The sequence below is a fragment of the Stegostoma tigrinum genome, chromosome 12 (genome assembly GCF_030684315.1).
Source record: "Stegostoma tigrinum isolate sSteTig4 chromosome 12, sSteTig4.hap1, whole genome shotgun sequence".
Taxonomy (NCBI): Eukaryota; Metazoa; Chordata; class Chondrichthyes; order Orectolobiformes; family Stegostomatidae; genus Stegostoma; species Stegostoma tigrinum.
In genome coordinates this window covers 34,616,439-34,639,734 of record NC_081365.1, presented here as the reverse complement: position 1 = coordinate 34,639,734, position 23,296 = coordinate 34,616,439, and the positions used below count along the sequence as shown (strand labels likewise).

Genomic DNA, 23,296 nt, shown 5'->3' with positions numbered 1-23,296 from the left:
GCCAAGCAGCATCTCAGAAGCACAAAAGCTGACGTTTCGGGCCTAGACCCTTCATCAGAGGGGTCTCTGATGAAGGGTCTAGGCCCGAAACGTCAGCTTTTGTGCTCCTGAGATGCTGCTTGGCCTGCTGTGTTCATCCAGCCTCACATTTTATTATCTTGGAATTCTCCAGCATCTGCAGTTCCCATTATCTCTGTATGCATCATGGTGTGTTAATGATTAATTTCGTATTTTTACATGGCCATATGTCAGGTTTCATTACTTGTCTGAGTTGTGTTAAGTGGAATCTTCTGTAACACCACAGCCACAGGAGTCTATAGAATACTCCACAGGCAATAATCCAAGTGTCAAGTTTGGGAAAAAAAAGACAAGCTTATCCAAGACAAAACAGATTTTACTCTCTTGAACATACGATACAAAGCTTGTGGAGTAATTGACAGAAGGATACAATATGCTAGTTTTTGATCAATTTAGCTAGTTATATCATACTCATTTGGTAAAATGGAGTCTAAGGGGTAGAAATTTGTTTTCAGGTGGTAATTCACCACTTGTTGTACTCAATGCCTTAAGTTTAATTATATAACAAGCAGCAGATCTAATAATGGCCACCACCTGAGACAAATGCCTACCATAGACATATTGTATATGAATGATAAAATTAGAACAGAAAAAAGTGTCATTTTGGTTATCAATAACAGAAACCATGATTTTTAAAAACATTTTTGTAAGAAAATTTATTGACATTAAACCCAAAAATGCCAGAAAAGTACAAAAGGAAACTACAATACATGAAATCCTCTTATGATAGTTTGGTCAGAGTATACATGGTTCTTATGGTTCAATAAGATAGTAGTTCAAAACAAGGTCACAGAATTACAGCCTTTGAGCCCACAACAATTAACAACATTGAAAGTAAGAAATATATGGTGCAAACATATGCAAGTTGACACTTCATAAAATTTTGACATGTCAGGATGCAAAAACTGATCAAATATTTATTTTTCAGCGATGATCTTTGTTTCCTATGGGTGTGGGGTGGGTTTGTCTTGATAATATTCAATCAGATTCATTAACTACAGCCTGCAATCGAGTTCCAGAGAAAGTAAGGTGAAAAGCAAACTAACACAATGACTAGTGCTTTTTTTTTTCAAAAGCAAATCATTTCATTTGCTTTAATAGGATAATACATGAATACAATGGCTGATCTTACCTTTCGAAAAATAGACCAAAGACACTTCAAAGTGTTTGTTCCCATCTCTTAATCGTTGCTTGTAACCTCATTCCTGAAACTATGACATTCATACTTTAAGCATCCTTCTGATTATTGAAAACAGCAAATTGCATCTTTGGGGTCACCTCAAAAGTTTGTGAAACTCCATTTGATTCAGATCTCCTTACATCTTGTATTATCTTGAAAAACCAAGGTTGAGCAAATATTGGAAAAGTCTAAGAGCTACAAAGATGCACTGTTAGCTTTCCTTTAGCAATGACTGTGCTTCCCTCACCATTATCAGTCTATACAAGGTCCACTTGGAGATCAAGCCACTAACATAATCATTGCAAATTACTCTTTGGATGGGAATGTATAACTCAATGTTAGAGCAGAATCTCAGCAAGAATTTTTTTTTGTTGTTGTTGAAGTGATCCTCAGTTTAGATGTGGAATGATGCTGATTCATATGGTATTGAGAATGTTACTGTTTCCCAGAAATGGTGTTGTGAATACGTGAGATTATATACTATTGTAATAATCAATTTACAGCATCATGCTACAGTGTTGAATAGACTCGCAAATGCAGAGGAAGCATTTCTAAGACAACAACTCTGCCCGGTGTACAGTTCACCTTTTTCAGATTTTTTCACAAGTATTTCAAGCGGATATCGGCATTCTACAGCATACTGGTAAAAGGCAGTTTCCTCCTTTTTATTGAAACAATGGCAATTTGACAACCTAACATGCTGATTTGTAGACTAACACCACCAATTTCCAACCTGTCCTTAGGCACTTTTTTAATAATGTTCAACATTGTGGATGCTCTTTGAAATGTACAAGAGTTTAAATAAACTTTTGAACACTCCGGAGGTTACAAAAAAAACCCTGCAAATAATACATCAAGTGTATACAGTATATATAATAAAGAAAAGAAAGAATGTAGCACCATTGTGAAATGTCAATAGAGTGCTTGTAAACCTTTGCGGAAGATGGCTAGCTACAGTTAAGTTTTCCATAATCCTCTACATTACCTACAGATCATGGGGAAAAATCTATCACAGACCAGACAAGCAGCGTATGGGGAAAAAAAAATATCAGCAGGGGCTATAGGGGTGTTATCCCTGTCAACCCTTGTAGTGATCTTCCAATGTTACATTGCTGGATATTAAACTGCATGGCCTAAATTATGTGATTGAAGGGCTCTTGTTGCACAGTGGTAGTGTCTGTACCTCTGAGCCAGGAGGCCCAGTTCAAGTGTCACCTGTTCCAGTGGTTTGTAAGAACATGTCTGAACAGGCTGCATAGAACTTATTTCAAAGATGTGGTTGGGAAACCAAAAGAGGACAGGAGTGAAAAAGTGGCCTCATACATTATATTTTATATCATTATTGGTAGGGCAATCCCAATTCTTAATGCCAAAATGTTACTGCAATCCAACTTTGCTCAGGCAGCCTTAAGAGATTAAGAGACACCCATCTAATGGGCGACTAATCGGCACCACCTTGTGCCAGAGCTAGCAGAAGGAAACAGTATTTTTCTCTGGTATTAAATGGAGATGGTCTGTATAACCTGCTGCGATAGAAGAACCTGCCAATCGCAAGCTTTTCCACAGTTCCTTTTCAACGTGTCCCAAGCACAGACAAAAACTCCCCAAAGAAAGACTGAATTGAAGAAATAAAATAAAATGCTGGAGAAACTCAGCAGGTTGAGCAGCATCTGTGGAGTGAGAAACAGAGTTTAAAAGTGAGTCCAGTGGTCCAAAAAAATCATCTTGGACTAGAAACGTTAATTCTGTTTCTCTCTTTACCGATACTGCCAGACCTGTGGAGTTTCTCCAGCACCTTCTGTTTCCATTTCCGATTTCCAGCATTCATGGTGTTTTCCTTTAATTGTAGTGGTGCAATTGTTAGGTCGATGGAATTCCTTTCCCACTATGCTTTGGTAACTCAGGTACCCAAAATCAATAAGAGTGATAATGGGAACTGCAGATGCTGGAGAATCGAAGACAACAATGTGAGGCTGGATGAACACAGGAGGCCCAGCAGCATCCCAGGAGCACGAATTTGTGCTCCTGGGATGCTGCTGGGCCTGCTGTGTTCATCCAGCCTCACATTTTGTTGTCTCAAATTCAATAAGATTTGAGTATCTAAACTGAAGAGATCCAAAGTGTGACACAGCATCAGCCAAACAGCTTTTTTGAATCACTTTATAAATGAGTATTAAGTACAATGTAATCACTAATTAATATTTTAGACATTTATTTACAAGAAAAGAAATGACTTTAAATTGTATTAAATAATTTCTATCAAAGTTGTTTTGGCACCAGAATTCTGGGTAAATTGAAAGCTTTGGTTATCAATGAGCATTAAGAAGCAAAACAGCATCTATGGACTCACTGAACTCTGCCAGTTCAAAGATCACAATTCTATGTAAGTTAATGAAAATTCAATTTTTCAGTAATTTTTATGCCATCACTCTATTCGAAGTTGCACCCAGAATTTTAGGACTTACTGGGAAGCTTTAATCTCTAGAATTCTGGTCTAGGTGGTGCAGTCCAATGAAGCTCCACCCGTGGTTCTGTGTGTAATACAGAGGAACATGGGTAACCAAAAAGGAGCAGGATGTGATTTCCACCATCTTCCACAGGACTACGCAACTGTTACAATCGAACTAACAATTTACCATTCACGGCTAACTCTTTTACTAAACTCTTGTTTAACAATACAGTACATTATGAGAAGTCTGTTTGAATAAAACCAAGGACTGCCTTTGTCCCCAACACAAAGCCCAAAAAAATACTGTTTATAATGTGTATATATATTTAGTAGTGATTGTTGAAGTTCCGAATGTTTACTGGTTGGCTGAATGGAGAGAAACAGGTTAGAAAATAAAGATCAACTTTGTTCCCCTCCACACCATGTATTTTTAGGTCTCCTTTATGTTCACTTTCTCAGCCTTCTCAGCAGTCTCCTAAACAAAATAGAAAAATAAGCTCATTAGTGCTTCTGTGTGAAGCCATTTTGGAAATATCAGAGATAAATTGGTAATGTTCCTTAAGTTAGCACTTTGCATGCAATCTTTATATGAGATTGACTACTATTGATAAAATAGAAAAGCTACATCTAAAATGTAGCAATGTGATTGTAAACTTCAAGACTATGCCTTTCCACAATGGGCCACAGTGTTGCAACAGACAAAATTAGGATCTTCTCAAATTTGAATTATGTCAGGCATTTTAAAACTATGCAGATATTCTGTCACCCAGATAGACATTATTATTTCAGTGTAGACTGGTGTTGTACACGGGGACCCTGCAGAATTCCCAATGCAGCAGACTGTGAAGAAATTGCTGGGGAAATTGAAGATTCTGCCAGGCAACTTCTCTACGCCTGGAACCCTCTGAATGTTTCCATTTACAAATTTGAGAATTTGAAGAGTTGGTAAAAGTAAGTGAATAGGTATTATGTAAAGTTAGAATATTAACTACATAGTCTAACTCCTGTGCAACTATTCAATTGATTCCATATTTACTTCAGACATCCCCAACTGCATCTCTCCCACTCCACTTACAACCACAGAACTGGACAGGATCAGCCTGTCCTGCCTGAGACCAGCTTCCCCTTCAACCATTCCAGACCCAAATCCAATTCCCTACTGCCAAATTGGAAGCCCTTCCTAACTCTTGCAGCTGATCCTCCCCTTCCCTCGCAGCCATACACAACCCTCCAGGAGTTAACCACCATTCTCCCCTCCCCCCCACAACCCTTCACCTGCTCCAGACCTGATTCTCCTTTACTCCCTGAGAGGCAAACCTTCTTTCCCTACACTGGCACCAACCTCCCCATCCTCCAATCCAGACTAATCTGCCTTTGCCTCCCCTACCCAGAAACCACCTCCCCACTGCTGAACCTGTACTTCACCCTGCCTTCCATTATCCCTTGCTAGACTCACTGGTCCCATCGACCCTGACCTACACTAAACATTACAACACTTCATCACACTCTACCCAGCTGACACCCTACTCAACTGGCCCTCTGAAACCCTAGCTAAGTGGCACTCTACCCTCACATTTACCTAACGCACACATAATTTGGCAGCAGCTGCTCAGAATATGGCAGCTGACTGCTGTAAACACAAATTCTGGCCTGCTGTGTTCATCCAGCTCCACACTTTGTTATCTCTGAACATTGTTTGCCTTCCCCTGTCATTTCAGCACATTGAGAGAATTGTCAATATTGAAGTACAGTTCCACAGTTCTGAGTGCTGATTAGAGTCTCCTGTCAGAAATATGAAACTCCCTCCTTTCATAAAGAATTCTGCCTGAAATTGCCCCTCCTCAGAAAATTTGGCCCTTTATCTGCCATCACATTGATGATCACCAGTACAATAGATTTTGGAATCACTGCTGCCAATTGCACAGTCTACCAATCTCTAATGGTTTGATGCACAAGTACACAAGGTCAAAAGAGCTGGAGCAAGTCAATTAACTTCGTGAACCTGACCCATCATTCAACATGATCAATAATGATCTTATTGTGACTTATGTCTGCATTTCTGCCTAGCCCATAATCTTTGTTTAACAACAGAGTCAAAACACGACTATTAAAAGGCTGAATTAGACAATGATCCACATCCCAATGCTCTTGAGGGTACCGAACTGCACAAAGATTAACAATCCCCAGAGAAGAAGGAGCCTTTTCATTTCTTGTAAATGGCACACCCTTAAGTTTAAACAATGCTGATTAGTTATAGATTCCCCCACAAAGGGTAACAACTTCTCAGCAATTACTCTTTCAAGTCCTTTTAAAATTTACTATGCTTCTGTAAACTCACCATCATCTACTAAACTCCAATTACAATAGATCCAACTTGCTAGGGAAGGGGAGGATAGCAAATGTGGTCCCCCTGTTCAAGATAGGGAGGAGGGAGGATAGCAAATGTGGTTCCCCTGTTCAAGAAGGGGAGTAGAGACAACCCTGGTAATTATAGACCAGTGAGCCCTACCTCAGTTGTCGGTAAAGTGTTGGAAAAGGTTATCAGGGATAGGATTTATAATCATCTAGAAAAGAATAAATTGATTAGGGATAGTCAGCATGGTTTTGTGAAGGGTAGGTGGTGCCTCACAAACCTTATTGAGTTCTTTGAGAAGGTGATCAAACAGGTAGACGACAGTAAACCAGTTGATGTGGTGTATATGGCTTTCAGCAAGGCGTTCGATAAGGTTCCCCACAGTAGACTATTGTACAAAATGCAGAGGAATGGAATTGTGGGAGATATAGCAGTTTGGATTGGAAATTGGCTTGTTGAAAGAAGACAGAGGGTGGTAGTTGATGGGAAATGTTCATCCTGGAGAGCAGTTACTAGTGGTTTACCGCAAGGGTCAGTGTTGGGTCCACTGCTGTTTGGCATTTTTGTAAGTGACCTGGATGAGCGCATAGAAGGATGGGTTAGTAAATTTGCAGACGACACTAAGGTCGGTGGAGTTGTGGATAGTGACGAAGGATGCTGTAGGTTGCAGAGAGACATAGATAAGCTGCAGAGCTGGGCTGAGAGGTGGCAAATGGAGTTTAATGCAGACAAGTGAGAGGTGATGCACTTTGGTAGGAGTAACCAGAAGGCAAAGTACAGGGCTAATGGTAAGATTCTGAGTAGTGTAGATGAGCAGGGAGATCTCGGTGTCCATGTACACAGATCCTTGAAAGTTGCCACCCAGGTTGACAGGGCTGTTAAGAAGGCATACAGTGTTTCAGCTTTTATTAATACAGGGATCGAGTTCCGGAACCAAGAGGTTATGGTGAAGCTGTACAAAACTCTGGTGCAGCCGCATTTGGAGTATTGTGTACAGTTCTGGTCACCGCATTATAAAAAGGATGTGGAAGCTTTGGAAAGGGTGCAGAGGAGATTTACTAGGATGTTGCCTGGTATGGAGGGAAGGTCTTACGAGGAAAGGCTGAGGGACTTGAGGCTGTTTTCATTAGAGAGAAGGTTGAGAAGTGACTTAATTGAAACATAGGAAATAATCAGAGGGTTAGATAGGGTGGATAGGGAGAGCCTTTTTCCTAGGATGGTGACGGCGAGCATGAGGGGGCATAGCTTTAAATTGAGGGGTGAAAGATATAGGACAGTTGTCAGAGGTAGTTTCTTTACTCAGAGTAGTAAGGGAATGGAACGCTTTGCCTGCAACGGTAGTAGATTCGCCAACTTTAGGTACATTTAAGTTGTCATTGGATAAGCATATGGATGTACTTGGAATAGTGTAGGTTAGATGGGGTTGAGATCGATATGACAGGTCAGCACAACATCGAGGGCCAAAGGGCCTGTACTGTGCTGTAATGTTCTATGTTGCTCAATCTGGCCTTTAAACACAAGTCATTCATCCTGTGAATCAGCCTTCTGAACTGCCTCCATGCAAGTATAGTGGGCAGAATCTTACCAGGGTCTAAATGAACATGGGCTATGTTGAGATTTGTGGCAGAATCGAATGTGAAGTCTAGAAAGGCCTAGCTCAACATCAGGAGCCACTTGCTGCACATTTATATGTGTGAGTTTCTCACTGTTGAGTTGCCAACTAAGGGGCATGATAGCTTGTTAAACAACTTATCAACACCAAAGTTGACCTGGTTAATATTCAGCTTCCTAGCTTAGCAAATGCACCAAACAAGCAAGACACTGAGAATACTAAACATAGAAGTCAGAACAGGAACCTGGTGACTTCAGCCTGATACTGGGCATGGACAGCCTTCATGTCACTCAACTCCAAAATCATCTGAGGGCACCTTCCGCAGTCACTAGTTGTACACACTCTAATCCACAGACTGGCTGGCATCCAACACTTGGAACACCCCTCACTATCTTCATGGTACGTCTCCGATCCGTTTGCAAAATGTTTGGGAAGCAGGGACTTGTATTGCAGGGCACACTGGCAAACAGTTTTGAAAAGCAGCTGTAAAGACACTTGGCACACAGACGCAGGCACCCAATTCATGGACTGGATCAAGCTGCATCTCAGGGCTGTTATACTTGTTAGCAGGACTCTATCTGGGCAGAACTGGGAATATGTTGCTGTATAGCAGACTGGGAGGGCAATCTCACACCCAGGGTATGTGTCAGCTACCTGCACATCAAACACACCACAAGGTTATTCATCTAAATGGCCTTGTGGAAAATACGTGTGGGCTAGTCCTCGGTCTAGTCGATGAGGTATTGTTGCTTGTCAAGGCAATAACCCTGAACACTGGCTGACTGTGTCCAAGCTCATGGAGTGGTATTAGAGACTGCTCTTGGCTTATTGTGCCAAGGCATCCTGGAGTGAAAATTATCCCTTTTTACTTGACTGAGGATTGCTGACAACTATGATGAGCTTTATGGTATTAATCTGCACAGCAATATAGGAGCAGTCCCTCTTCCGCACCTACACAGGCCCCAAACCCCACCTCTTCCTCCGGTACATTGATGACTGTATCGGCGCCGCCTCTTGCTCCCCAGAGGAGCTCGAACAGTTCATCCACTTCACCAACACCTTCCACCCCAACCTTCAGTTCACCTGGGCCATCTCCAGCACATCCCTCACCTTCCTGGACCTCTCAGTCTCCATCTCGGGCAACCAGCTTGTAACTGATGTCCATTTCAAGCCCACCGACTCCCACAGCTACCTAGAATACACCTCCTCCCACCCACCCTCCTGCAAAAATTCCATCCCCTATTCCCAATTCCTCCGCCTCCGCCGCATCTGCTCCCACGACAAGACATTCCACTCCCGCACATCCCAGATGTCCAAGTTCTTCAAGGACCGCAAATTTCCCCCCACAGTGATCGAGAACGCCCTCGACCGCGTCTCCCATATTTCCCGCAACACGTCCCTCACACCCCGCCCCCACCACAACTGCCCAAAGAGGATCCCCCTCGTTCTCACACACCACCCCACCAACCTCCGGATACAACGCATCATCCTCCGACACTTCCGCCATCTACAATCCGACCCCACCACCCAAGACACTTTTCCATCCCCACCCCTGTGCTTTCTGGAGAGACCACTCTCTCCGTGAATTCCTCGTTCGCTCCACACTGCCCTCCAACCCCACCACACCCGGCACCTTCCCCTGCAACCGCAGGAAATGCTACACTTGCCCCCACACCTCCCCCCTCACCCCTATCCCAGGCCCCAAGAATGACATTCCACATTAAGCAGAGGTTCACCTGCACATCTGCCAATGTGGTATACTGCATCCACTGTACCCGGTGTGGCTTCCTCTACATTGGGGAAACCAAGCGGAGGCTTGGAGACCGCTTTGCAGAACACCTCCGCTCAGTTCGCAACAAACTACTGCACCTCCCAGTCGCAAACCATTTCCACTCCCCCTCCCATTCTTTAGATGACATGTCCATCATGGGCCTCCCGCAGTGCCACAATGATGCCACCCGAAGGTTGCAGGAACAGCAACTCATATTCCGCCTGGGAACCCTGCAGCCTAATGGTATCAATGTGGACTTCACCAGTTTCAAAATCTCCCCTTCCCCAACTGCATCCCTAAACCAGCCCAGTTCATCCCCTCCCCCCACTGCACCACACAACCAGCCCAGCTCTTCCCCTCCACCCACTGCATCCCAAAACCAGTCCAACCTGTCTCCGCCTCCCTAACCTGTTCTTCCTCTCACCCATCCCTTCCTCCCACCCCAAGCCGCACCCCCATCTACCTACTAACCTCATCCCACCTCTATGACCTGTCTGTCTTCCCTGGACTGACCTATCCCCTCCCCACCTCCCCACCTATACTCTCTCCACCTATCTTCTTTTCTCTCCATCTTCGGTCCGCCTCCCCCTCTCTCCCTATTTATTCCAGAACCCTCACCCCATCCCCCTCTCTGATGAAGGGTCTAGGCCCAAAACGTCAGCTTTTGTGCTCCTGAGATGCTGCTTGGCCTGCCGTGTTCATCCAGCCTCACATTTTGTTGTCTTGGATTCTCCAGCATCTGCAGTTTCCATTATCTCCAAATATAGCAGGAGTGAGAGTTTGGTATTTCTGGTTGATGGGGCAAAGTGCAAAATGCAATAAAAGACAGGAATGCTGTGAGCATCCAAGTAAGCTCGGAGGTAGTGAACACTATGACAGCAAGTGAACAGCCCAGAGAATTTTTTTTTTGTCTTCTTGTCCAGTCCAGTCCTTTTCCACTTTTATCCGTGATTCTTCTGACACTTTATGGCAGTTTCAGAATTTCCAGTTCATTGGCACCAACCACCTCCTTTTTACAATGGACGGGCAATCCCTTTATACATCCATCTCCCATCAGGAAGGTCTCAGGGTTCTCCACTTCTTCCTGGAAAATGGCCTGAACTGTCCCCATCGACCACCAGGCCAAACTCATCCTCGCTTGGAGCAATTCTCCTTTAACTGTTGTCACTTTCTTCAGATCAAACATATAGGTACCTACATGGGCCCCAGTTATGCCTGTCTGCTTCTGAGGTACGAGGAACATTCCTTGCTCCAATCTAACTTGGATCTATCCTCACAACTCTTTCTGCAATACATTGATGCATCGGTGCTTCTTCCTTCTCTCACCGAGAGCTGGAAAAGTATTTCATTTCCACTTTTTCCCCGCTCTCATCTTCACCTGTTCTATCTCTGACTCCTCCCTTACTTTCCTCAACATCTCTGCTTCCATTTCTGGGATCAGGATGGCCACCAATATCCACTAAAAAACCCACTGATTCCCACAGTTACCTTGACTGTAAATCCTCACATTCTGCCTCCTGTAAGGACATCATTCAATTTTCTCAGTTCCTCAGTCTCTTCTGCATCTTTTCTGATGATGCTACCTTCTGCAATGGGGGGTCTCAGAAATGTCCATTTTTTTCTCAACTAAGGATTTCCCACTACTGTGATCAACAGGGCCCTTAGCCGTGTTTGACCAGTCTCCTGCACTTCTGCCCTCACTGCTTCTCCTTTCCTCCCACAGGAGAGTTCCTCTGGTACACACTTACCATCCCACCAGCATCCAAATGCAAAGAATTGTTAGCCACTATTCTGCTACCTCTAGCAGGGTACCACCACCAGACACGAATTCCCCTCCCTCCTTTGTCAACATTCTGCATGGACTGCTTCCCTCTGGAATAACCTGGTCCACTCCTCCTCCACTCCCAACACTCCCACAGCGCCTTCCCCTGTAATTGTAGAAGGTGTACCTGCCTGTTTACTTCCTCCCTCCTCACTATCCAAGGCCCCAGACACACCTTCTATCTGAAGCAGTGATTTTCCTGCAGTACTCAATTTAGTCTACAACAGTAGCTGCTCACAAATGTGGTCTGCTGTATGGAGATGAAACACACTGTCCACAGAAATGACCCTGAGCTTCCAGGTGACTGCCACTTCAACACGACAGTGTTCCCTGGCCAATATCACTATCTCACGCTTGTTGCGGTGCTCCGGCGAAGCTCCGTGAAAGCTGGAAGATCAGCATCTCATTTTCTGCTTTTGGGCCCTGCAGTCTTCAGGACTCAACACTGAGTTCCATCAGCCTGAATACCTTCTTCTAAATTGTTACAACTTGCACACCCCAGGTTATCATATAGGGAAAGTTCAGCACAGCCAATCCATTCTCACCTAGTTATGGTCCCCATTAGTAGCTTTCCCGTCTTCCTGGCTTATCAATAGCCATCATTTTGTCTGCCTGTCTTTCTCTACCTCTTGGATCTATCTCTAACTATTGCTTACTTCTTTAACCCACCCCCTGATTTCAGCATATATAGTCATCATTTTCTTGCTATCATCAGTTCAGACGAAAAGTCACTAGACCTGAAATATTAACTCTGCTTTCTCTCCACAGGTGCTGCCATGCCTGCTGAATTTCTCCAGCAATTTCTGTTTTTGCTAGCTTAGAGATGCAGCCTGGTCCAGTCCACGAGCTGGGTTCGTGTCCCTGAGTGCACAGCATCCTTGTTGCAGCCTTTTAGTGGTGGTTACCTGGGCAGCCTGAGGTGCAGCACTGAAGTGCAGAAATTTTCCGCATGTGGGCTGGAGATGTGCCATGAGGGTTCTTAAGCTGACACACACTGGATGCCAATATCTGTAGATGTGGGGTATATGTGCAGCCCATGAATCATGTCCTGAGATAATAAAACTAAGAAATAGGAACAGGAGTAGGCCATTTGGCCCTTCGAGCCTGCTCAACCATTCAATAGAATAGTGGCTGATACAATATTCCTTATGTGCACTTTCCTGCATTTTCCCCATAACCCTTGAATCCTCTACTGATCAAGAAAGTAGAGTCTTTTGCCCTCCTTTCTGAAATGTGCAGCATCACATTTTCCCACCATTATACTCTGTCAGCTTTTCCTTCACTTGCTCAACCTGTCAATATCTCTGTAAACTGTGTGTATCCCTCTCACAATCTGCCTTTCCAGCTATTTGTGTGTCATCTGCAAACCTGGCTACAGTACATTCATTTCCTTCCTCAAAGTCAGTCATATAAATTGTAAACAGTTGCGGGGTTAGCAGTGATCCCCGTGGATATCCATCTGTCGTGGGCTGCCAACCTGAAAAAGAACCCCTTAACCCTACTTGCTGTTTCCTGTCCATAGCCAATTGTTTGTCCTCACCAATATACTACTCCCACACTGTGGGTTCTTATCTCATGACTTAACATTTTATAAAGTACCTTCTCAAACATCTTGAAGTACAACACATCTGGTACCCCCCCCACTATCCGATCTTGTTGAGGCTGCCTCAAAAAAACCTAATAAATTTGTCAGACATGATTTTCCTTTCATGAAGCTAAGCACAGATAGGCACAGGAATTCCCAGAATCCTGGTACTCCACGAAGAAAATCATCAATAGACACACAGAACTCAATCCCATATACACTCCACGACTAAGGAAAACTGGAAGTGAGGCAATCCAGCTCAATGGACTCCTGAGTATAAAAACCAGGTGGGAAAACACAACAATGCTTCATTGGAGGCTGCACTGATGATGTTACCCACCAGGGAAATGAAATGTCTGCGAAATAACATGCCAGCTTGGCGAGCCAACCAACCTCAAGTCCCCTTAGTTTTAAACAATGACCCAGCTTTCTAGATTCTCCCATAAGAGGAACCATTCTTTCCACTCCACCTGGCAAGACTCCTGAGGATTTCATAAGTTTCAATCATGTTGCCCCTGATCCTGCAAAATCCCAGGAAATACAAATCTTAACTGTGCAACCTAGTGCACAGATAAAAATCAGATTTTGATCTACACAATTTTTTTCATTTTACTTTAATTATTTTGGCAACAGAATGAGGTTGTTGACTTGCTCGCTGAGCTGGCTTGTTTTTATTCAGATGTTTCATCACTGTGCTAGGTAACATCATCAGTGAGGCCTCCGATGATGTAATGTTGTTCTACTCTGCTTGGAATTTATATTGTCTGGTCTGTTATAGTGAGTAGTGTCATTTCCAGTTTTGTTCTGTTTGGGTTTGTATATGGGGTCCAATTCTATCTGTTTGTTGATTGCATTATGGGTTGAGGACCATGCCACTAGAAATTCCCGTGTGTGTCTATATTTGGCTTGGGCTACTGTAGTTACATTTTCCCAATTAAACTGAAGACCTTCATTGTCTGAGTGTACTGATGTTATTTCCTTAATATCAGTACACATGGATAATGAAGGCCAACAATTTAACTGGGACAATGTAACTATAGTAGCCCAAGCCAAACACAGACATGCACGGGAATTTCTAGAGGCTTGACTCTCAACCCATAATGCAATCAACAAACAGATAGAACTGGACCCCATATACAAACCCAAACAGAACAAACCTGGAAATGACACTACTCACTATAACAGATCAGACAATATAAGTTCCAAGCAGAGTATAATAGCATCACTACATTGGAGGCCTCACTAATTATGTCACCTAGCATGATGACGAAATGGCTGAACAAAAACAAGCCAGCGCGACGAGCAAGTCGAGCCTTGCCATCAACCTTTTGCTAAAACCTTGACAACATAATGCCTCACACTGACAAACATTAATTGGTAATCGCCACTCATTGGGACAGTTTAGGTTAAGACCCGAATGGTCTGGTAAATCTATAACTCAGACTTGTGTTCAGTGGGGACAGGTCTTGAGGTGTGTATAGAGAAAACTAATATTCCCTGAGTGGATGAGAGATAAACACCCATCTGTCACCCATGAAGCTTACCCTTCAGTCTCAGACTGCTTTTGTACTAACCTGATGCTTGTTGAGCTCGTGAACATATTTTGTCCACTCCTCCTCAGTCATCTCATCATTGGCAGTTGTTTGTAGCTGCTCCTCAGGAATGCCCTTATTTTTATCTTCATTGATGAAGCCAATGAAGAAAATAAAACAGAGAAAAAGAAATGAGTGAATCATGTATGGAAAAGGAAATTCAAGAAAAACTGCAGTAATGGGGAAAAAAAGGTAACAGAGATTCTGCAAGAAGCACAGGCTTTACGATTCTAGTACCTACTATCTCCAAGTTAATTAATGGCAAGTCTGTACCACAATTACTCATCAACAACTAACAGAGTAATCAGATTATCAATTTGAGTCATTTCATGGCGTGAGTAGATTGTAGCTAGGTATGAAGGGAAGCAAAAAAAAAGTCTTGACATTTTACACCTAATTCAGTATTTTTGAGGTGTAGTCCCTGTTATAGTGTATAGGAAATCATATTGAATCTTACAGTAGAGAAGGAGAGCATTCAATCTATTGAATCTGTACCCGCTCCCTGAAGAGCTAACCAACTAGTCCAGTTCGCTAGCTCTATCTCTGTAGCCCTCTAAATTCATCACTTTCAAATGCAGCAGCCAATTTGATGGTTTTTCTTGACCATATAAAATAAGGCTTATCCAATGCAGAAAGGCAACATTGCCAAATGTATTCTTTTGTGCAGATTATCCTTTTAAAGTACAAGTTTCCAAATTGGGGTTCAGAGGGACAGTTCTGACATGATAAGGCTAAATGTAAAAGAGATGAAACCTGCATCTTTTTGCCCTATTAATGAAAATGTAAGGATCTGTACAACCAATTCCACACTTCACTCTTTTCAAAACACAGGCATCTACTACAAATGGGTGTTCTTAATATTCAGATAAAAGCAAGTTATGGTGGATGCTGGAAATCCGAAGTTAAAAAAGAGAAAATGCTGGAGAAACCCAGCAGGTCTCGGGTCTTTGGGAAGTACAGTTGTATCAGACATGAAACGTTCACTCTGTTTCTTTCACTGCATAGATGCTGCCAGACTTGTTGAGTTTCTCCAGCATCCTCTTTGTTTCAATGCTCTTCAGATTAAATATTTCTCTTCCGGCTATTAAAAAAAATGTGTTTGCCTTTCTGGTCAGTATCTATGTGCATCATGAGTTTATTCTTGGAAATGCTCAGGCACCCTAATGCCAAGAGAAACAATAGTAGCTCCTCCCATCCCAGTCCCTGCCCAATGCTACTTCCAAGCCCATCTAAAATGTTCTTTACTCTGAATTAGGCAGTTCTGTGGATTGTCACTTATTTTTTGTTCTTATATCCTTATAAACCTTTGCGTGTCCATAATATTTAGAGGGAATATATAACAGTGCTTTAGTTCAAAAAAATGTCATCTCAACACAGAAATAGCATTTTATTGCCCAGTGGTCTGTACCTTTTTGGTAAGTTAAATGTTGCTTTGCTTGGCTTTCCACTTGCTGGTTTACTGGATCATTTTAAATTATACAGAAAAGAACACAGGTGGCAGATGCATGGGAACACCACCCAGTCTCCTTTCCAACTCTACACCAGTCTGACTTGGAACGATATTACTCTTCCTTTACAATCGCTGAGTCAAGTTCTTGAAACACCCTATCTGAAAACCTTCTGGGTATTCCTACACCTGCAGCAGTTCAAGAATTGACTCACCATCATCTTCTAAAAGATGCAGTTAGAGAAAGGGCAGCATAGTGGCCAGTACCACTGCCTCACAGCGCCTGGGTTCGATTCTCAGCCTCTGGCGGCTGTCTGTGTGGAGTTTGCACATTCTCCCTGTCCAAAGATGTGCAGGTTAAGCAGACTAGCCACGCTAAATTGCCCAGTGTACAGGGATTTGTAGGTTAAGTGGATTAGCCATGGGAAACGCAAGTTTACAGGGATGGGGTATGTTTGGGTGGGATGCTCTTCAAAGAGTTGGTGTGGACATGGGCCAAATGGCCTGCTTCTACACTGTATGAGTCCTATGAAAATAATTCCTTGCTTCCCCAGTGACAACCAGATCCTGTGACTAAAAAAAAAATCCTTAACAGTGTCTGCACTCATTAATTCTCAATAGTCGCACAAAAGAACATGTATTTCACTTTCTCCAAAAGAATTAATTGTTCTCTACCTGAAGCTAGCTACCACAGGCACATTTTGGTTTTGAATACAGAAATATATATAGGTAGGAAGAAGGTAAATTGACACCGCCCTTCCTTTATCTGAAAAATCCTGGAAGAGATGGGTTAACATTTCAACTTACCGTCACAGGTCATGGCAGTACACACCCAGTTGCCACAAGCACAGACGCATCGGTTACACTCCACTGTAGTCTCAGCTCCATCCTCATAAGTCTCATCTTCCAAAGCACATTCTTTGACACAACAAAGGAAAGTCACTTTTATTTCAGTATCCAGATAACTTGTGTCAAGCAGGAAATTGGCAGAAAGGAGTCCTAAGCATGTCAGATAACCTTGAGTGGCAATCTACTGATGTTGGGTCTAACCAGGGTGTAAAATTAAACACCTATATTATCTACAATCAAGATAGGAAACTTATGAACAGGATTTCACTACTCTGCACTGTATGGTGTGCTCACCTCTCCGTGGTTTTGCAACTGAAGGGAGAGGGGGTCAGATTTTATTCTCAGGCTTTCAAGGTGAAAGTTTGATCGTACTGCAGTTCCCAAAACACCCACACAACTGGCTTTTCCTGGGACCTTTGCCTTTTCAAGCAAGGGACAGCTTGCAAGTTGGGTGCAGCCTCATGTTTGGGGATGGATGAGGTCAGGCTGTTGGGGTGGGGTGGACCGGACCAGCTTGAGGCATGGAAGTGACGGACAAGTGTGCCAGAGTGCAGCATTACCACATATTGTGGAAGGAAGCACCTGCCCAGAGACATGGATTCCGGTGACTTTAAGAACAAAGAACGCATGGGAAACAGAGTAAAGAGCACAACACAGGTGGGCAGGAGGAGTTAATGTTCACAACAGAATAAACACCACATTTAGTAGTGGATGCTGTATATGAGAGAGATATGAAATTCCCTTCACAATGGCACTTGTTCTGTAGTAGAACAGTTTTTGTTAGGGGATTGGGCTTGCTAGGATTTTGATTCATTGACATTGAAGAAACAGTGATATTTCCAACTCAGATAGTGAGTGACTTGGAAGGGATCTTTCAGGTTACTGTATCTGCTGTAGCTGTCCTTCTGGTCAGTACAGGTCATAGGTTTGGAGGGGTTATCTAAGAACCCTGGTGGGTTTCTGCGGTGCAGCTTGCATGTGTTTGACCACATTCTGCACATTTGACCTGATGCCAGAAGACTTTGTTGAATCCAAAAGATAAATGTTGAGAGCTCCCAGGGCAACTCCTGACTGTAAACCACTGTGCTAACACCTCCACTAGACCTGTCCTGCCAGGAATAATGATGTTGTTAGGGCCTGGTCTGTAAGATATAATTCTGAGGGTATGGCTATGTCAGGTTGTTGCTTGACTAGTTTGCAAGACAGTTCTCCCCATTTTGGTATTATCCACCAGGTGTTGATAAGGATGACTCTGCATGTGGACATGGCTATGGTTTTCCATTGTTGTTTCTAGTGGTTGTACCAGTCTTGCCCATCCAGTTTCGTTCCTTTTTTGAGGTTTTTTAGCAATTTGATACAACTAAGTGGCTTGGTTAGCCAGTTCAGAGAACAGCTAAAAATTAACTACATTGTTGTGGGTCTGGAATCCCAGAGCATTACCCAGATTACTAGACAAGCGACAATACAACTGCACCATCGCCTCCCATGGGAGGGGAGCTGCAGTCATTGAACAGGACTATTTCATGAGTGGTAGAGTGAGGTGCAGCAAATCTGAGGCAGTGGCATCCATACATTTTGAAGGAATCTCACTGGTCTCAGATTCCGAGGCCCCTCAGCCTGATACTCTATTTGCTTTCACGTCCAAACAAGGATGGCTGTGGAGTTTTTTAAATTAATTCACGGGACGAGGGCTTGGCAGACCAGGTAGCATTTATTGCCCATCCCTAATTTCCCAGAGGGCAGTCTAGAGTCAACCACATTGTGTAGCTGTGTAGGTAGTGTAGTCAGTAGGAGGGCTCTAATGGGTCCCTGCACAAAAGCATCAACTGCCTCAGTCACATAGGTTGCCCAGCTCCACAGGTGAGTACAACGTAAGAATATCTAAAAGCAGAGGACATATCATGTACATTGCTAAGTGGGTCACTAGTGTTCAGATAAGTTGAGTAGAGTAAGATAACATGTGCAAAGTTAAACACAAACCTTTATCTGTGCAAAATGTTATCTATTTATACTATAATTACAAAATACTGGACTTTCCACATGGCCAAAGGTCTTTTAATACCTCACCCACCACCACATCCAGTTAGTCTTGATCAGTCTTGACGTGTTTGCTTGCAGGATGTTCCTAATGATTCTGTTTGTGTCTCAAGAATTCTCCACTGCCTTCCAGCCCAGGTTTTACTCTCATGGAAGGCGCCCGTCATGTGACACACTGTTGTGTCAGAAGATCTTGATCCACTATGGCGTTCCCGCATGGATTCCTCATGGCCTCCATGATAATGTTGTCTGGCCCATCTCTGAGGCCCTTACTATTGAAATTTATCCACACTATCTTCATCCATGTGGAATTCCTCCTCTTTCACCTCCTAATTTTCACTGGAGGACAGGCTTCCTTCCTCAGCTCCTCTAGTAACAAATCCTTGCTCAGAGCCCAGAGCGAGGATGTGGCATGTGAGGAAGGTTACAATGATCTGGACTCCAGTACAGTTAGCATCCTTGTGAGGTGGTGCCTCTCACTGTACCTTCTCGGTGGTTGGCTTTGTGGTCAACAGAAGATGATGTCAGAGTTTTAGGGAATAACTCAAACCCCATCCATGCATCTGGAGGGGGTTTCAGTCAAAACATTCAAGCAGCCCAAGCTCCCTTAGGATTACCTCTGTATGTGATGCAGTGTCTATCTGAATTAAGAAACTGTGCCAGTCTGGTGAATAGGATGTGGATGACATCTGTGTGTTGCTGATTGAAATTAAATGACAGAGGCTGCAAGGCCTTTGAGTGGCCTATTTGTCCATGGTCTCAGACAGTGTATGACTTGATTTGCAGAAAAACACCCAAGTTCTGTATTTTGGAGAGCTGATTCATATCTCCAGGAGGAGAGAAAATCTGGCACAAGGAATCTGATGCAGAAGTACAGTTAAAACTTTGTTTTTTTTCTAATATTACAGAGTAATATTGTATTGGTAGCACCAGGAAACAAAACAGCATCTTTATGTCTCAAGCCTTTCATTACTAAATATGGAACCTTGTTATCAAATTCTTAACCTCTCCTCTTAGGCTGGGGCATCAAGTCTAAAACTGAAGTTTTACGAATAAGCTGAACTAGAACTTATGTATTCTTATCTAGCACCATCTACAGGCTGGTATGATAAAATAGCTTGGGATAAGTTTAACTACCCAGCAGGGGAACTCGAATTTAAAAGTGCTGCAAAAAGCAGCTCTAGCAATTTTGTCATTTTCTTTCTCCATCTTTTACCAGGTATGTCAATTCTCACTGTCCTTGCATTTTTCTCTCTTTCAGCTGGGAAAGCACTAGCTTGAACATTTTCAGAAAGGCTTCTATTTAAAAGACACAGTATTAGAAGCATGTTGTCATTCTGAGCATTATTTCAAGTGCTCAGCTCCTGTACAACAGTAAGCGCATTGCACTGAGTGGATAGGAGCTAAATGTCTCACTACAGGTGAGAGCAAAAAAAATCCAAACATGCTTCACAGAACCATTCTGTTTTTGGCAATAAGCTTTTCAACCTGTCCACTTTGTGGTAAATATGGACACAGTGGGAGTGTGGGCGGTCCAAGTTGAAAATAGGTAAAAAGAATGTGTACCCTTTGCTGGATGGCAAACGCCTAAAAATAAAAAAAGCCCAAACCTTTGAATGTTGAATTCTTTAACTTTTCAATTCCTCACTTAAAGATTTTGCAACTGACCTTTTTTTTTAAGGATATGACTAAAAGATGACCTGTGTAGCTCTCCTGACCACCGATTGGGTAATACATATATTTGGCCTGGTACTGAACTATACAGACCCAAAAATGCCCCAGATTTGAATCTTAGTCTTTGTCCAACAACTGGTATCAAAACTCTATCAAGTTAGGAAGGGGCTAAATTAAGTAGAATTGCTGCTCCTCACATCCACGCTATGTTCCTCATTGGATATCAGATCAGCACAAGGTCAAAAGTACAACAAACTCAAATGTCCAACCTACCTCCTAAAGACAACCAAATACAGTAATAGGGAAAATAAAGTGAGGAACCTGGAAAGCAGTGTGGGATAGACAATAAATTGCTGAATATTTTGTACATTAGGTGTAACGTAAAGTCAGTTTGTACTTACTTTTCTCAGGTGGCACAAAACCAGGATTCAAGCAGTTCAAAAACTCATTGAAGCTGAGTTTCCAGTCAGCATTCTCATCAGACAGTTCAATCAGTGCATCAACACAGAGGCCGCTACAAAAAAATGATGCACGGCTCAGTCTGTGTTAGAATATAACCCTTATCGCTGCAGTTTTAAATTTATCCACCAATTAAATTCATCCACTAATTTCAAAACATAATTTCCCAAATTAAAAAAAAATGCATGTACAATGGAAGAAAGAATCTGTGGGTCTTTGATCCAACATACTTAGCAATGTTGGTCCATGGGATTTGCTGTTGCTCATTCTGTAAGTGTGCAGAGTAAGGAGTTGGTTCCCCTTGCTTTTAGAGCAAGTTGGCATGGCCATACTACCCAATTACATGCAATTCTAGCTAGATGGACATGGGGACAGGGGTGGTGATTTTGGTGATTTCTTTGCGGGAGGGCTCTTAGTGCTGCTTTGTGTGGTGCCACTGGCTAGAATTTACCCCAACTAGGTGCTATCTGTGGATCAAAGCTGAGATGTAGGAAACTTCCTAGTTGGGGATTCCCTTCCTCAACTTTGCCTTTTTACACACTGGGTACCATATTTATGGAAGCAGATACTGTTCCCCAAACAAGCATCTGGGCAAACTCAGTGAGGTTTTGGACCCTCTACTTTCCAGTTCCCGAATTAGTGGACATAGTTCTGCCATGGTCCATGCAATTCACAATTTCTGAAGGCTAATTAACACAGCAAATTTTCAGTTACTGTGTAAAGTTGAAAGTTGTTTAGAATTATTGCTTTTGTTTAAATAAACGAGTGTATGAGAAGCAGGTTTGGTTCTGACATTCTGTATCCTCACAGATATGAGGGAAGCAATGGCCTAGTGGTATAATCACTAGATTATTAATTCAGAAATTCAGCAAATGTTCTGGGGACCTGAGTTCAAATCCTGCCATGGCAGATGGTGGGATTTGAACTCAATAAAGAACCTGCAATTAAGGGTGTAATGATGACCATGTTGATTGTCAGAAAATTCCATCTGGATTCACTAATATTCTTTACAGAAGAAGTCTGCTGTCCTTACCTGGTCTGGCCTATGTATGCCTCCAGACCCACAGTAATATGGTCGACTCTTGACAATTAAGATGGGCAATAAATATTGGCCCAGCCAGAGACACTCACATTCTGTGAGTGAATTAAAACAAAATGGATTCCAACTGGCTGCTCTAAACCTTCAAAAGAAACAATTTGTTTATGTTCTGCTGCTTTGTGTGGTTCGACAAAGACAATGATGATTCTACGGGGACAGAGAATGCCACAGGCATCAATGATGAAGATTGTGCAGATAGAAGACCACATGCCATCTGCCCCCAGGGAATCAGCACAACTCTGTATGGAGCAGCTTCAAGAGGTACTCTGCAAACAACTGGTATTAGTAAAAAAAATAGGAACTGCAGATGCTGGAGAATCTGAGATAACAAAGGTGCAGAGCTGGATGAACACGCAGGCTAAGCAACATCAGAGGAGCAGGAAGGCTGACGTTTCGGGCCTAGACCCTTCTTCAGAAAAAAATGTGAAGAAGGGTCTAGGCCCAAAACGTCAACTTTCCTGTTCCTTTGATGCTGCTTGGCCCGCTGTGTTCACCCAGCTCTGCACCCTGGAATCTCTAGTACTGTTAAAAATGCTATTTTTAAGCTTTCTCCTCCTATGTCATCTGCTGCCATACAACTCAATCACTTCTAAGCTTTTCAGTTGTGAAACTCTCCCATAACTCCAGTCAAACCATTTAGCTGTACCACCAAGTCAGCCAATTCATTAGGTGCAACATTTTCCCCCTTGCTTCGTTCCTCACCGAAGAAGTCTGGTGTCCTCCTGTTCAGTGTACGAGGTAATGTTGATAACAGTCTCATTGTGTTCTACAAATTTCAGGAACTCATTAGAATCTAGGTAGGAGTCACCATCATCATAACTCTGTCAGAAAAGAAATTAAAATTCTTGCTATTATTTTCAAATATTAGATTATGAGACACAATAAATAACTTAGATAGGCCAAGGCACAATATCCAGGCGTTTTCCTTAGCATCTTCCATAACTCTGGAACTGATAAAGCTTTCTGTGGATCTGAAGTTTCAAATGGACCATGAGAAGAACCTCTGCAGAAGTAAATGCTGGCAGAATTTGGATTCTAGACATTTAGGTAATGTCCACAAACCAAGCAATATTCCATAATTTACTCACACAAAACACATTTAGTCAGCAAGCACATAATTTAAAATTGTCACAAATCTCTAGGCATTTATCTGATTTTACCTGAACTGGGAGGGGATACTAGTCATGATGAGCATATTAAATGTGTTCAAACAGCTAGGACATTGCCCTCTAGTGGCACACCAGGGTTTCTGCTCATCTGAGAAACTGGTATTCCTCCCTCACCCTGAA

The 23,296-nt window shown here is 42.8% G+C and overlaps 1 protein-coding gene across 1 annotated transcript in view; it reads right to left on the bottom strand.

The window, feature by feature from the left end:
• Positions 1-719: 719 nt before the first annotated feature.
• fstl1b (follistatin-like 1b) overlaps positions 720-23,296 on the bottom strand; it is a 125,156-nt gene continuing 102,579 nt past the window's right edge. The window contains exons 7-11 of the mRNA XM_048540329.2: positions 22,710-22,828; positions 20,851-20,963; positions 16,697-16,807; positions 14,425-14,528; positions 720-4,182 (exon numbers count right to left, since the gene is read on the bottom strand). Of these exons, the coding sequence (XP_048396286.2) occupies positions 4,138-4,182; positions 14,425-14,528; positions 16,697-16,807; positions 20,851-20,963; positions 22,710-22,828 (492 nt within the window). The 3' untranslated portion in view covers positions 720-4,137. The remainder of the gene's footprint in view (positions 4,183-14,424; positions 14,529-16,696; positions 16,808-20,850; positions 20,964-22,709; positions 22,829-23,296) is intronic.